Below are 16881 nucleotides of genomic sequence, written 5' to 3' on the forward strand. Positions count from 1 at the left end.
TGCTTAGTAGTAACCACAAATCTTACATGATAAATTAAAGACAGATTAAGTGCTCAAGTTGTACTCATAATTGTAAGTCGCTATGGATAAAAGCATCAGCTAAATGCCGTAAACGTAAATGTAAACTTAGGTACCAGATAGTACTATGTCTTAAAGACCCATATTAACCCCTTTCGGAAAAGGCTTTGCCTAACTGCAAGAAGCTCAAAAACATGTGTTATCTAAAATGTCTTTTCTCAGAAACTGTGAAAACATAGGCTTGAAGACTGTGATGTGTGCTGTGCATCTACAGTTGTAGATGTGAAAGTGTCATAATGAGTGTAAACAGCCTTTGAAATGCAGGAGTCTGAGTAGACCCTCAGAAACCAGGAAGGGCATAATCAGTTTCCTCCTCTGCAAGACTCCGTCTGTTGCCCTGCAGGGTGTAACAGGAAAGAGTGAAACGTACTTGCCACTATGCTGAGGGGAAAGACATTGAGAAGATGATGGGATGCCTTCCAGTGGAACAGTAATTCCCCTTGTTCACCACTCTTGGTCACTGTGCACTTCCTTTGAAATGTCCTTTTATTTTTGTTTTGTCTTGCAGCTCACCTGAATCTTAGCTTTATCCCCTCCTTGTAATTGTGTCCAGGTGTTCCATGTTAATCTCCTCCTGTATATATTCCCCTGGTCTTTGCTGTGTTCTTTGGTTAGCATGGTATGTATGTCTCTGATGTGCCTGCCCCATGTTGTGTGGTTTACCCTGCCCTTTGGTCCTCATGTGTTGTAGTCTTGTCAGCTTCTTTATTTGGTAGTGTCTGTATGTCCTTAGTTTCTTATGTTTGTTCTTCAGTCATTTTGTTTTTCAGTGTATTCACCATAGGTTAGCATAAAAGCCACTCATACTTACATCCTGCTTCCGTGCCTCCTTCTAATGTTGGGTCACTGAGGATATAAAAATTAGTATGGTGTTCAAACTTCTATGTATATTTTGGGATTTTATGTGTTTTTATGTGCATCATTTGGCAGACAACCTTGTTGAGAGATTTACAAAAATCTAGCAAAAAACATCCTCATGCTAGCATAAATGGGTTAGTGTCAAGAAATCTATCAGACTAAAGTCCGAAATAACGCAAAAAAGAAGATAGAAAAGGGTTTTTTGATGAGTTTTTTTGTGCATAGTTAAGTGCTTGGTGACTCAGTGAAGAGGAAAGTCTTCAGTCTTTGTTGGAAGACAGCCAGTGTCTTAGCTATACAGACAGCCAGGGGAAGTTCATTTCACCACCTGGGTGCCAGGCCAGAGAATTGTCTTGGTCTTCTTTGTGTCTTGAGGGATGATGGTTCAACTAGAGACATACTAGATGCTCAAAGGGAGCGTGGTACAAAACAGGGTTTGATAAGTGCATCTAAGTATGTGGGATTTGGTCCGGTTGTGGCTTTGTAGACCAGCATCAGGGTTTTAAATCTTATGAGAGTTGCTGCAGGGAGCCAAGATTACCATGACTACAGCCACTGAAAAGTTGTTAAAAATTAAGTAGTGCATCATGTACTGACAGCTGAGGGAGCTGGGGTTCTTCATACTGTTCCTACCCATGTTGAGGAGACATAAAGAGAGAGAAACAGGAGGAAGCACCCATGTCCTCTTCCTTTAACAATCTCTTTTCAACAGGGTGTTTAAACGAACCCACCTATTACGTCAGTCACAGAGTGTTACTTGTGCAGAACAATGATACGAACCATGTGAATGTTTCCCCACAGTGGGTCATATTTAACATTAGTGACCTCAGAAGGAAACCTCAACACACATCCGCATCTGTAATTAAATGTGAGAAATGCAGCAAAACGCTCTGCCAGTTTAGAGGAACGTGTGATGCAACAAACTGTGCAGGCAGCTCTCCAAATCCACGTTTATGTGCAAATGACCAGAAGTCAGGCCTGCTATGACTGCACCTGTTGGTGCCAGGCCTGCATCTGTTAAGCACAATCTTCATTTTAACCCCCAAAAGGTTCTTCATGCCTCAGCTCACAGATAAGCTGAAGCAAGCATGTTCCATGTTAACAGCCTGGTAAATGGGACAGATTCATCATATGCAAGTACTATGGACACATAGTGGTTTTTGACAAAGATCCTTTTTATATAAGTTTTCCCCTGAATGTGAACAGGTACTCTTTTTTGGTTTTATATTAAAAACTATTTGCTTTGGCATCTAAGTGCACTTGCATGCTAACACTGATACGGTTTGTAAGATGGCTCAGACAGATTTATGTAAGGTTCTCAGAGCGCAAGTCATGTAAAACTACCCTATGTCACATAAACTATTTTAATCACTTAACTTTTATAGTAACATTCATGTTAGTCTAATTCTGTAATGTTGGACATACTGTGAGAAATGAAATGTGCGGACAGTGGAAACAGTGGTTTATGTGGAAACAACGTACTGGGCTGCCAGCCTAACTGTCACAATTCTTTGCAAGGTAACTGAGAACACTTGTGTTTCCTTTTTGAGGTTTCCTGTGAGGACAGCAGTAGTGACCGCGTTGCTATGAGCAGTCAACACACATATATACACACAACCCACATTCTCCAAGGAAACACTTTAAAACAAACCTATTGCCTGTACTGCAGTGCATAACACGACTATGGGTGTGTATCTACAGGATGGAAATTCTGCAGCTGTTTGTCCTGAAATCTCAGTTTATCATTAGCCATCTGTATATGTTTTAACACAACTTCATCTCTATGTTTTAAAACAACTCCTTACTTATTTTTTTCCCACAAACTATTTAATTCTTATAAAATTCACAAGGCAGAGAGCAATAGAGAGCAAGAGCAAACAAACATTTAAAAAGAGGATATTTATTAAGCATTCAGTTTAGGGTTCAAGAAAAATAATGAAGCATCACCGCTGGGTACAACTGATTAAGTTGCATGAAATTAGATTTTCTGATAATTTAAAGGGCATTTGTGGAAAAATCCACAAAGTTCGCAAAGTTTTTCGCAACTGCAGTTGCTGAAACCAAATCTGCAGAAAGTTTGTTTGATCTCCACCTAACACAAACTTTGGTTCCAAACTAAACATACAGTTACACTCCCCATTCAATCAGGAAAACTCATTTCGCTGGGTTAGATGTGTTTTCTTTGAATTAGTATTGCTCTTTACAGGATGGCAGAGTTACTGGAGGGTTGCTAGTAACCATTTTCTAAACTTATCTTGATACAGTTAATATACCACAAACATGTTTTTTCTTTAAAAAAAGAAGGGATTTTTTAAGCAAACTCTAGCAGTTGGTTAACGTGCCTATACTCTTGCTACATGTAATGTTCTTACACTCTTATTGCATGTTTATAATGTTTAATAACCCATCTGTACAGTTCTGTAATCATTTCGAAATGTGTGTATATACTGTTCTCAGATACCCCCTGTTAACATAGATTCCTAAAAGAAAAAAAATATAGTCAACTTTTATTCACATCTACTGTACTGCAGTAACACCATCAAGTACTCCCAGGGGATCTCTCTGGACTCCAACCAGATCACTCTCTCTCCTTCTCCTTCCCTCTCTCCATCTCTATCTCTCGCTCTCTTTCTGTTTCTCATACTCTATACAGTAGCAGTGCACTCAATCTGATCTGCTTGAGAATTTGTGTGCTTTTCTTCCCATATAAAAAGAACCATGCTGCTGTTTGCTTCAGAGGAAAGTCTAGCCAATGAGAACAGATACACAGTTGCAGCTTGGGGTGTGTGTGTGTGTGTGTGTGTGTGTGTATGTGTGTGTGTGTGTGTGTGTGTGTGTGTGTGTGTGTGTGTGTGTGTGTGTGTGTGTGTGTGTGTGTGTGTGTGTGTGTGAGTGAATGTGTGCTTTTTGTCATACCGCCACTTTAGTGGGCGGTAAGGTCAGGAAGTAGACCTCAGTTGTCAACACAAGCACTCTCTTTCACTTACACACACACACACACACACACACACAAGTACATTTTTTGTCCTCTTTGATCTCAGGCATGGTAATTTAGCGAATGGTAAAACTGACTCACTTTTTCCAGGCGTGCTCATTAATTGGATGCTGGGGGCTGCTGAGCCACTAGGGCTGACTGTGCTATGCAGTGCTGTGTTGTGCTAACAGGGCGAGAGCTGCTCACTGTGGTGGGCTAGTTGAGAGCCACACCCAGCCTGAGCAGGTTTAATGTGAAATGCCAGCTTTGGCTCATGCCAGATTTTCCTCTCGGTCCTCCCTGCTGCAGTTAATGTAGAACTTAGATCCACAGTGCAGTGTGTGAGTGTGTGTGTGTGTGTGTGTGTGTGTGTGTTTGTTTGCAACCTAGTTAAGTGGTCTCTAATGTCATCACCAATATGCATTCTTGGGATGTCAGCTGAGGTCCTGTTATTGAAAAGCTTCATGAGTCATTGCATTAGCCTAATAACCTCACTCTCTAAGTCAAACCCTCTTAGAAACATTCATTCATTCATTCATTCATTTGTGGTAGAATATTTAATGAGTATTGAAATATATTAATGAATTCTGAGACAGCAAATATGTGGCATTAATTACACAGCCTGTGTAATTACAGTTTTGTGTATGTCAGTAGCATGCATGCTCACATGCACGTGCCATTGACTGTGTTCTATTCAAAGGCCTCACTACAATTACAGAATGGTCTCAGTGTGATTAGCTAGCTCATGTCATTAATACCAACAAACTGGTGGATGTACTTTTCATCACAGCAAGACAGAAGGCCCAGATATCCGGACTCTACAGGGCTGGTTCAGTGATCTCCCATGTTCAGTGACCTCCCAGGTCATGTCCAGTGATGATCCACTGTCACCATTTTTTGATAGTGCATTAACAGTGATTTGTGCCACACTTGCCTGATGCTTCTCATGTAATGGCTGGCAGTGTAGACAGCTGCTTTTGGCTGCTACTGAGCTCTTTTGAAAGTAAATTCGCTGCTTAAATTGTAAATTATACTCTCTTCAATATAGCCTTGGAAATATACACACATCTGTCCACTTTACATTCATTTTGGTTTGTGTGATTTTTTTCCTGCTTTTAAAGTAACCTAAACTGCAGTTGGATATACAGTATGAAAACCCAAGGGATGTGTGCGTTTAAAATTGATATATAGAAGCAGAATTGTTTTTAAGTACATGTCTGATTCCACTGTTTTGTTCTAGACAAGAAAGGAAGAAAGACAAAGAGAAAAACAGAAGAAAAAGAGTAACTGCAGCTACACTGTATTTGTTAAAACTTGTAGCATATTTCTTCACTGGATTTTCTTAGATTGCGCATTGCTTTCTCTGCAAATAATTTTGTAAGCAAAGAAGAAAATACTTAAAATCAATTTTTTTTCTTTTCTATAATTAACTGTCCCTTCTGCATTTTTTATGAACAATATGTGTCCAAAGTGTCTGCATCTGTGGAAACAGTTCATTGGCAAGAATGCGCCATCTTACGGTTGTAGTAGGAATCACTGCACCACTTCAGAAAAGAGTTTCAAAAAAGGGATACTCTAATTCAAGTTTAGAGAACAGGAGATGGCAGCAGAGGCTCATCTGTCTTTGTTTTCTTGAGATCAGCATGAAGTAAATGGTGCTAAAAAGAGCTAAACAAACAGATGGTCATATTACTTTAGGTCTGTGAAAAACTTGTACACATATTTGCTCATTCTTGACACGTGGCCTCAGGTCAGATGACACTACCACAAAGTATGTCATTGAGCTTTGGCCTTTAACCTTTGATTGTTGACCCTCAGTTTCAAAAGGAACAATTCGGATTTCTTCCTAGCCATGAAAGGGTGGACAAGGTTTTTCACTCTCCCAGACCTTTTAGGGGATCTGGGAGTTTGCCAGTCCAGTATACATGTGATTTGTAGCTCTAGAGAAGGCTTCAGAGATGTTCTGTGGGAGGTGCTCCAGGTGTATGGAGTGTCAGAGCAGTTAATGTGGGCCATTCGATCTTTGTTTTCTTGGGGTGAGAGCTGTGTCCACATTCTCAGCATTAAGGCAAGCTCGTTCAGTGTGAGCGGTGGACTCCACCGAGGGTGTGAATTTCTCCACACCTGTTTGTGATATTCATGGACAGGAGAGCAAAACATGGCCAAGGACAGGAGAGCTTCTGTCAGGGGCACTGTTAAGTTGCTTCACTGCTATTTGTGAGTGGTTTACAGCTGAAGAGAAGTTCAAGTGTCTCAGGATCTTGTTCATGAGTAATGGGAAGAGGGATTCCGAGCTTGACCATAGGTTAGGTGCTCTAGCTGCAGTAAGGCGGTCACTGTTCTGGACTGTCATGGTGAATTTATCAGTCGATCTGCATCCCCACCCTCACCATTCATTATGAACTATGACTAACGGCCAAACAAACCAGGTCATGAACACAAGTGGGTAACAGGGCTCACTCCATGATGATGAGGCACTCAGCTATGTGGTGCAAGCTCAGAGCACTTCTGCTTCTACTTCACATTGAGAGATGCTAGTGGATGCTGGTGGACAGACCACCATTTCACTGTGAGTTATACTGTGTATGACTATGTATGTGACGAATAAACCAAACTTGAACTTGAACTAGTGGTGATGGTGTGGGGACCTACTAGAGAGACTGCATCTCCAGGCTGGCCGGGGAACGCTGTTGGATTTCTTAGGAGGAGCTGAGGACAGACTGCTCGCCCTACTGATGCTGAAATGGACAAAGCAGAGAAGACAAAGAGAAGATGAGATGGTTATAGAAATAGTTTTATTTTACTCACCAGGTCCCAAAAAATAAACACAGCAAGCAGATGGTGGTGACTGAGGTGGTCACATTTTATCTACCTAAGGATTTTCCATTCAACGCTGTGAACAATAAAAAAATTAAGAAGTTTGTGCTGTTTACATTTTACTATACCTTTTTAGTTTATATTTTTACTACGCTTTTTCAGTTCACATTTTACTACTACATTTTTTTTTTACTTGAGTTCAGAGTACTTGAAAAATTGGTCATTTAATGGGTTATTTATTGACTGCTGATTACAACTTTAATATTTAAAATAATTTTTGACCTCAGGTTTTAATAAACATTTTGAAAATAGTGTCTTTAATGCAATATTATGTTTTAAGTGTTGCAAACTGACAAATCCATAGGCTGGATCAAATCTGTATATTCTCGACAGTATATTTCTAAATTGGGAAGAAAGATTCAGATCATGGATCGTGATTATGTGCTAAAAAGATGCTATGATTTTGGGGAACATTGTCCATCCCTAATCCCATGTGTAACTCAAACAAAAGAATTCAATGAATACATTATGAATATGATTCAAATGGAGGTCTCAGACACAATCCAGTACTAAGAAACAGTTGTTCTGTTAACATTTTGTGTTTTACAGTTTGGAATCTTTTCGATGCTATTCTTGATGCTTCAGTGTGATAATAGTGTAATGAATAGTGTGACTTACATGATATAATAATAGTGTGATTTACATGACTCATAAATATCCATTTCAAACCAGATCCACTTTTGTCTGTTCTGTGACTTATGGCAGGTATCCTATTCTCCACCCTGGTGTTTGGACCAGCTTGTGGCTTTATCCTTGGTTCTGTCTGCACTAAATTCTATGTGGATGCTGTCTTCATTGATACGAGTAAGTTTCAAATCAGTCTTCTTTTGTGTTTGTTGCCTACAAATGTAAGGCATCACAGTGAGGCCAGTTATATTATATCATAGATGAGCTTGGTTCTCCAAGACTTTGTCTGCTAGTTTCACCCTGACTGGAATATTAAAATACAGTACTTTGATGAAATTATGAATATTTGACAACCAAAAAATGATTAAATAATGAGAATGAGTTAAAAATTTTAACTTTACAAGTGATTTGTCATAGATTGTCATTAACTATACCTAATAAAGCTAGTAATGAGTGTATGATAGTGCTAGAGCTAGTGAATACTAAGAATGTGAAGAATGTCAAGTAGACCAGCTATTATGCGGATAAGACTAACTGCTTTTATTTCTTGTAATTCAAATTTTCTTATAAAGTATTCTAATTAATCCATTTAAATTTAATTAATTAATCAGAATATAAGCACCAATACGCCCCAAGCCTTTCATCTTCTTTTTCTCCTATTTAAAAATGTACGTGCGTGATATTAATTCATTTGTCAACATCCTGCCCACCCCCAGCCAAACTGGAAATCACCCCAGACGACCCCCGCTGGATCGGTGCTTGGTGGGGCGGCTTTCTCCTTTGCGGTGCCTTGCTCTTCTTCTCTGCCCTCTTCATGTTTGGCTTCCCCTCCTCACTGGCAGAGGGGCAGAGAGAGGGAGGAACCGAGAGTGAGCAGGCTATGCTGCCCCCGGGCATGGACCTGACCAAGCCCAGCAACGGCGTCCCACCCAGCCATCAGCCAAGCAACAGTAGTCCATCATGCTGTGAGCAGCTCCGAGGTAGCGCAGTGTACACAGTAACACCACATCAATGTAATACGCCAACAGAACCTGCAACAAAGGTTGTAACCCTAGCTTTAATTCTAGGAAGGCATCTAATTTAGTTTCAAAATGTAGCAGACAAGATACACGGTTGAATAAGGCACAGTTGCTCTTCCAGCAATGGAGGGGGAATTTAAGCCCACACATGTGAGTGGAGATGGCGGGCTGATGTGTACACTCTCGGTGTTTATCTAACAGTTGCAAACAAAGGAAGAATATTCATGAGTGCGAATCTTGCAGTCTTTGTTTACCATATGACAGAAACTACACAGCTTAAGGAATACTTATAATATCTTTTGTGTAATGATTGGAACTTGCTCTAGTTGTTTAGTGGTGTGCTTTTTCAGATTGACTTAGCTCTCTGGTTCTTGTTCCATACGATTAGTTCTCTTCTTTTTTTTTTTTTTTTTGAAAGAACACTATTGGACCCTGATTCAGATAATTGGATAATAGGTTGTAATAGCAGAGCTCTCCCAAAATAGGATGAGCACAGCTGTTTCTTCCATTAGCAGTGGGAGCAATAAAACCCCTTCTCTTCTTAAAGCTTTTATGTAATAGGCCCAAAGAGTACACAAGAGTGGCCCATTTGGGAAATTATATGAAAGCATATTATATGCTCAAAATCTATCTGGAACCTTCATAATAGTCGGTAAAAATAAGACCATAATTAGCCAAATCCACTTTCATTAAATCCTTAAGTGACAGGCAGAAAATATATATAAAAAAGGACCAAACATACTTTTTAAATCATTTATACCGATGACAAGTAGGCCTTTACAGATCTCCCTGGCCTGAAGGGAGAAAGAGCATGAGAGAGAAGATGCATATGTTATTTAGACTTTCTGGTACACTCCCTGGTAACGCCTGTCAGGTCACTCAAAAGTTGTAACCATGCACGTACATTCACTATATAGTTCACCCTTATGGAAAAATAAAGCCTTGAGTACATGGTAATCCAGAAGAAAGGAAAAAAAAAAAAATATATATATATATATTTATATATATATATATATATATATATATATATATATATATAACTATATGCATAGCTGTGCAAATATTTGCAAAGCTGTGAAACAGTTGGTGTTAAATTAAAAGTAATTAAGTCACTGAGATGAGAAGAATAGCATATACTTTTATTAAAGTCAATAAACATTGGTCCTTCCTTTCTGAAGCAAGATATTTTTGAAAGTATGTGTTGAAAGTAATATAGAACCTAAAGAGTAAAAACACAGAGTGCATCTGGATACCATCACATGCCTGGAATTATTCAGTGTTTACCTATAAAGGCTTCTGAGGTTGCCTCATTAAATGGTAAAGACTGTATATGTTGGTATGACCTGTATATTCAGTTGCTGCAGTGGTGGGTCAGGAAAAGATACTTATCCTTCAATGTTGACACAAAAAACAGCTTTTAAGAGCTTTTAAGGTTCTATTACTACAATTTAAAATAATCTTGCTTTGTTTTTGTCTTTGGAATCCCATTTTTTGTTTGTCTGTTTGTTCGTTGGTAAAAGGAGCAAAGCGTCATATCTTTGTAAGGATATGACACTCTTTGTGTAAAAGGATGAAATATTAACATCTCTCTTACACTCTATCTCTCTTTCTATCTCTCTCTCCCTCTCTCTCTCTCTCTCCCTCTTTTCTTCCACTCCTTCCTCACCCCAGTAATTCCCAAGGTGACCAAACACCTGCTGTCCAACCCTGTGTTTACCTGTATCATCCTGGCAGCTTGTATGGAGATTGCAGTGGTGGCTGGATTTGCCGCTTTCCTGGGCAAATACTTGGAACAGCAGTTTAACCTCACCACAACCTCTGCTAATCAGCTTTTGGGTATGCCTGACTCATTACTCCACATGCAGTATATGTGCACAAACCCACACATAGAGGATTTTCTTCACATTCAAATTCAATCTAACTCTATTAAGGCAATTGAATGAATATGTGACCTGTGTACCCTTACTGAGCAGGTATGACGGCCATCCCGTGTGCATGCTTGGGTATATTCATGGGAGGTTTGCTGGTGAAAAAGCTGAACCTCACTGCTCTGGGGGCCATACGGATGGCCATGCTGGTCAACCTAATCTCCACTGCCTGCTACATATCCTTCCTATTCCTGGGCTGTGACACAGGGCCTGTCGCCGGGGTGACTGTCGCCTATGGCAACGAGTAAGGAGGGCTAGAGCTTTGCTTTTTTTCTCCGTAAAGAGCTTGTATTTGTTTGCTTTGTTGAAATTTTACAAGTGTTTTCTTATAATAAAGGAACATAGTGAAGAGCAGGTACATTCTAGAGAGTACTCATCATAATTGCATCCCTATATGTGTTCAATAAGTACTGAAAAACATCTTCGAAAGCCTGAAAATTAACAACTAGATTGCTCAATTTATAAGATGTGAACATAAGGGATAAAGTGTGTGTGTGTGTGTGTGTGTGTGTGTGTGTGTGTGTGTGTGTGTGTGAACGCAGGACCCTGCAACCAGGCCAAAAACCAGAAGCCTCATGCATGAGTAACTGTAATTGCTACACATCCTCCGTTAGCCCTGTGTGTGGCTCCAATGGGGTCACATATCTGTCCTCGTGTTTCGCTGGCTGCACCAGTTCCATCAGCACCGAAGAGCCTCCTCCTCTTGCTCAGGTTGTCACCCTTCATGTTTCTCTGTCTGCACCACTCTTTATCTCTTGCTGGTTTGTCTTCTGTAGTCTGCCTGTCTTTCCATGTGTTTTTGTGAAGGTTTCTCCACCTATATCTGTTTTTCTCTCTGTATGTCTTTCTGTCCCACTGTCTCTCAGTATTTAACTGTATATTTCTCTTATTCTTCTCTGTGCCACATGTTTTCAACTCAAAGTGTATCTGGCTGTCTGGAAAGGGCACTCTGTCCTGCAGTGAGACTTTGAATAGGCCCCTGCAATATGGCATTCTGCATGCATGAACATACAATGTACATGAACAAGGACTCCTAGTAATGTGTAATCCACAGTGGCCTGGCCCTAGTGTTTGGTCTACCCACAATATTGTACAAGTCAAGAGAGAATTTTGTAGTGATAAATATTTATGATATGGTTTTAGTTGTGTTTAGCCTTGTACAATTAAATCTCTAGGTGCTTGTGGACACCCCAGTCACCTGTATGTCTCAGTGTCTTACCACCATTATATGTTGCATATGTTTAAACAGGTTTATATTTCTCTTTTAACCCATTCAGAACCTGACAAAGTGTATGTGCGTCTCTGGTGACGGGGACTTCGGCACAGCCGTGCCAGGTAAATGCCCTAGTCCCGGCTGCCAGGAGGCCTTCCTCACCTTCCTGTGTGTGATCTGTGCCTGCAGCATGATAGGAGCCATGGCTCAGACGCCGTCCGTCATCATCCTCATCAGGTAACTCGGCTCCTGATTCCCTCTCCCAGACAGCCTATGGAGAAATGTTTGTGATGTTGTCACGTGAAGTATGTCTGTTTTTGTGTGTCTACAAGATGAAAGAGGACCTAGTCAAGAGCTGAACAGGTTCATTAGTTACACTAAAGTTTCCTACAGATGCTATGATCCTTTTTCCTTAGCTAGTTGGAATAAAACAATAACAAATTTTATTTGTTTTATTTATTTATATAATGTTTAGCAATCAACAAAGTGGCTTTTCAGAAATCTGAATCTAGAGGCACATTATACATTAAACTTTTACACTTTAAACACTGCACAATTGTTAGGCAAGTTGTATTTTTGAGGATTCATTTTATTTTTGAACAACTAGAGTGCTCTCGATCAATCCAAAATGTTAATAAACCTCAAACCTGAATATTTAAGAGAGTTAAAGTGAGATTTTGGCTTTCTTAGGAGAATATCCATGTGTGCGTAATTATTGGGAAATTATTAGTGTGCAGAATTATTATGCATCTAAAGGAAAAATGGACATTTTCCCATCTCACTTGTTTATTTTCATCTGTTAACGTGAGAATAATAAACAACTCAAAATTTACAAATAAACATTTCTGACAAAATAAAATAAAAAATCAGTGACCAATATAGACATCTTTCTTTTTAATAACAGTCATAAGCCTTCCATTCATGGAATCTGTCAGTTTCTTAATCTGTTGACGATCAACTTTTTGTGTAGCAGCAACCATAGCCTCCCAGACACTGTTCAGAGAGCTGTACTGTTGTCCCTCACCATAAATCTCCCATTTAAGAAGGGCCCACAAGTTCTCAATAGGGTTTAGGTCATGTGTAGGGGGCCATGTCATTACTCTTTCATCTTTAAGGTCTTTACTGGCTAGCTACACAGTGGAGGAGTACTTCAGTGTATGCAATGGAGTATTGTACAGCATAAAAATCATGGTCTTCTTGAAAGATGCACACGACTGCTTGAAGAAAGTGTCTTCTAAAGCTGGAAAGAAGGTCTGGGAGTTGATTTTGAGTCCATCTTCAACCAGAAAAGGTCCAACTAGCTCATCTTTAATAATACCAGCCCATAGCAGTACCCTACCTCCACCTTGCTGGCAGCTGAGTCGAAGTAGAACTCTGTGTCCCATTACTGATCCAGTCACAGGTCCATCCATCTGGTCCGTCAAGAGTCACTCTCGTCTCATCAGTCCATAAAACCTTTGAAAAATCTGTCTTCGGATATTTCTTGGCCCAGTCTTGAGGTTTCACCTTATTGGTCTTGTTCAGTGGCGGTTGAGTTTCAGCCTCCCTTACTTTGGCCATGTACTGTACACCTTGTACTTCTGGGCACTCCAGGTAGGTTGCAGTTCTCGAATATGACAGCACTGGAGGATAATGGGTTCCTGGTCGCTTCCTGTTTGATTCTTCCCAAATCTTTGGCAGTTAATTTGTATTTTTTTTTCTCAACACGTTTCTTGTGACCCTGTTAACTATGTGCACAAAATATTTGATGGTACTGTGATCATGCCCCAATATCTTAGCATTTTTAAGAGTGCTGCATCCCTCTGAAAGCCTTTTTACAAATTTTGACTTTTCAGAGTCAATTAAATCTCTCTTCTTTTTTTTTTGGCCCATTTTGCCTGAGGAAAAGAATCTGGCTTATAATTATGCACATCTTGATATAGGGTTTTGATCCCCTTAGGCCACACCGTCCCTCATTACCCAAATACACCACCTGATATGCTTAAATCCAATAAGCCAATAAGTTTATACAGCTTGGAGTTGGAAAATATGCATAAAAATGATGATATGGTCAAAATATTCTCTTTCCTAATAATTGTGCACACAGTGTATATACTCATGTATTTTTCTGTCTCTGATTATTCCTCTCTCTCTTTCCATCTCTTTAGAACTGTCAGCTCAGAGCTGAAATCATACGCTCTTGGTGTTCTATTTCTTTCACTGCGGCTGCTAGGTAAGATCAATGAAAACAGCCAATATGCATCACAACTCCTGATATCTAAAGAGCAACTTATGTCTAAAATTGGTTGCATTAAGGCCCCAAAGGCATCACTACAACAGATTTATGTAATGGTCTATTATGTTAAATGTTCTCTCCCTCCTGTGGCTGTGCTCGTGGTAATCATTTTGTTAGACATCATTAAATTATCTGTGATTTCCAAATAATTTAAACTGTTTTGCAGGATTCATCCCCCCACCTTTGATCTTTGGTGCGGGAATTGACTCCACATGCCTGTTCTGGAGCACTGAGTGCGGGGCCCGGGGTGCTTGTGTGCTGTATGACAATGTGGCCTACCGCCACCTGTATGTGAGCCTGGCCATTGTGCTGAAGGTCATTGCTTTCCTCCTCTACACCACCACATGGCAGTGCCTACGCAGGAACTACAAGAAGTACATTAAAAACAACGAGACCTATGTGACATCCACCGAAATCTTCTCCTCTGACGTAAACCTTGATAGTCTGGGCAAGGGAGCTGGCCAGAACCCAGTGAACAGGACAAAGTTTATATACAGCTTGGAGGACCATGAGTGGTGTGAAAATATGGAATCTGTCTTATAGAATATGCCAAGATGAAGGACCTGCTCCATGCTTACAAATATGTCTTTTGTTGTTATTGTGTTTGGAAGGATGGGAGATATAGACATTTTTGGGTTTTTCTTTAAGGGTGACCTTTCTAACTGTCCCGTGGCCTGACTGCTGCACTGAATCTGTGCTGATTGCTATCAGGTCCATGTTATTCATGTAGGTCATTTCATCATATCAGAGAAGATATTCATCTAGTGCCAGTGAACTCAGTCATTGTTGTTAAGTGGAGACATATACTGTATTCTCCCGCTAGGGCTCACCTGATAATGAGCTGGAATTAGGCCAATTATCCAGTAGGGGATGTCTTACATGTATGTTATCACAAAATGACCGTTTCTCTCGAAATTCATTGAAGCAAAACTTTGCTAAAGTTAATTTCAGTTATTTACATTATAAATGTTAGTTATCCATCTGCTTTTTAACATAAATAGGACAAAGGACAAAGCAACAAATCAGTTGCATTAGATGCATTTCCTGTGTTTAATGCACAGATAAAAAAAATTGTCAATCATGCTTGCTATGCTTCAACATCTGTTTCCTGCAAATAGCAGAAACAATATCAGCACATATTGTGTTAACATTATGGCCAAAATACACAGAATTCTTTTGCAAAAGAATTTTTTTCTACTGTTTTATCACAAAATTCGTATATTTAAATAGCTGCATTGTATTAAATTAATCTCAGTTTTCATCCAAACATTTGTAATCCTAAAAATGTCTTACATGTATGCTCATTGAGACATATGTATCTATTGATGCAATAGTTGGAAAGTATTTGAAAGAGCCAGAGAATTTGTATCTAAATAGCATTTGTTCGCTAACTCATGTACATTTCTTTGTTTGGTTGTTCGTTTTTTTCCCGTTTTGTTTAGTTTTTAGTTTTATTTGGGTTTTTTTAGAGTACAGAGTAGAGTATTTTTTTAAGGAAAAGAAATGAATTTTACTTTTACTTATCAACATGATAGTGTCATATTGCCCAGAGGAATATGATGATGTGATTTACAAATATGGAATTACTGTACATTATATAGATATACAGAATGTGACTGTAAGCAGGAGAGAAGAATAGGTAACAAAAGATGCAACAAAGAGAAGCAGAAGCAGGCCTTTCACTTAAAGTGACAGTGACTCTGTTGTACACCTCTGCCCCTAGCTGAGATGTCTCACTGTTGCAGACCAAACAGAAGCAGTTGCACAGAGCATCACATTGGCACTGACGTCAGGTAGGGTAGTCTGGGCATGATCCCTTGAGCCAGCAACTTTATTTCACAGATATCCATATTGGGCGAAGACCTTATACATGAGGAGAAGGCACAGCTACATGAACTAACATTTAGCCGACTGAGTGTTTCTAGCTTAGTAAATGCCATCTTGGATCTTGCAAGCTATCACTTTGAGTCTGGCAATGTTCCATATGGGAGCCATTTATTTGGTCAGTCAGCATGTTCTAATCGCTTACAGGATGGTTCAGCTGATGGCATCCACTAAATAAACAAACACCCATAGGACAAATTGTTGGGGTAATGCCAAACTACAAATGCAGAGCAGATCAACATAAACACTAATGAAATGAAAAATGGTTACTACCAGGACACTTAAAATCTAGATGAACATAAAAAAGTAACATGTCATATGAGTACATGCAAAGCCATACTACCTGGCTGAGGCAAAGTAACAGTAAAGGGTGGCCCTAAGGCTCCCTGCAGTGCCCCAGCTTTAATACATTTTATAGACAAGCAAACAGAATGGAAACTTATTTTATGTGATATAAAAAATTTAATCTGACTCACTGCAGCTTTTAAGGTCAACTGCGTCTGCATGCAAAATAAAAGCCATGGAACATGGGATGCTTTGCTTGTTCCGTTTTGATGCCAGATACCAATGCATAGTTTCCCCCTTTTTGCTGAAAATAATCATATAACTGATAGTGTACATAATTTGAAAACCTATTTAAGGCTTAATAGCACACTTGTGTTGTTTTACCAATAAAAGTATCTCTGAAGTACAAGGACAGGTAGTATCCATATACTTTTTGTATGGCAGATCATTTTATTTTATTCTGCAAATAAATTATTTTTAAGAAAATACTCAGGTTTTGGCACTATGGTTGTTAAGCTTTTTGAGTGGATGAAAAGGACTGTTTTGCAATAGTATTGTTCAGCAATTAAAATCAAATTTACTCATTTAATCATCAAAATAATTGCATATTAAATTTTTTGGAAAACACATTCAGTGTTTTTGAGCATGTCACTTCTATCTGCATCATGATGTCAGTCATACTAAAGACTCATGATTAATGAGTCTATTGAGCAATTAACAAGTTTTGTTCATGTCAATGGAAACAAATCGATCAATTGATCAATAGATAGATAGATAGATAGATAGATAGATAGATAGATAGATAGATAGATAGATAGATAGATAGATAGATAGATAGATAGATAGATAGATAGATAGTCAAA

At 39.2% G+C, this 16881-nt stretch overlaps 1 protein-coding gene across 1 annotated transcript in view; it reads left to right on the forward strand.

The window, feature by feature from the left end:
- Nucleotides 1-16506, forward strand: part of slco3a1a (solute carrier organic anion transporter family member 3A1a) — a 41865-nt gene extending 25359 nt beyond the window's left edge. The window contains exons 3-10 of the mRNA XM_027004601.3: nucleotides 7493-7591; nucleotides 8131-8394; nucleotides 10105-10269; nucleotides 10407-10605; nucleotides 10904-11072; nucleotides 11639-11811; nucleotides 13722-13786; nucleotides 14016-16506. Of these exons, the coding sequence (XP_026860402.1) occupies nucleotides 7493-7591; nucleotides 8131-8394; nucleotides 10105-10269; nucleotides 10407-10605; nucleotides 10904-11072; nucleotides 11639-11811; nucleotides 13722-13786; nucleotides 14016-14392 (1511 nt within the window). The 3' untranslated portion in view covers nucleotides 14393-16506. The remainder of the gene's footprint in view (nucleotides 1-7492; nucleotides 7592-8130; nucleotides 8395-10104; nucleotides 10270-10406; nucleotides 10606-10903; nucleotides 11073-11638; nucleotides 11812-13721; nucleotides 13787-14015) is intronic.
- The last annotated feature ends 375 nt before the right edge of the window (nucleotides 16507-16881 follow it).

The sequence above is a fragment of the Electrophorus electricus genome, chromosome 6, assembly GCF_041902795.1.
Source record: "Electrophorus electricus isolate QZ-2024a chromosome 6, ASM4190279v1, whole genome shotgun sequence".
Lineage (NCBI taxonomy): Eukaryota > Metazoa > Chordata > Actinopteri > Gymnotiformes > Gymnotidae > Electrophorus > Electrophorus electricus.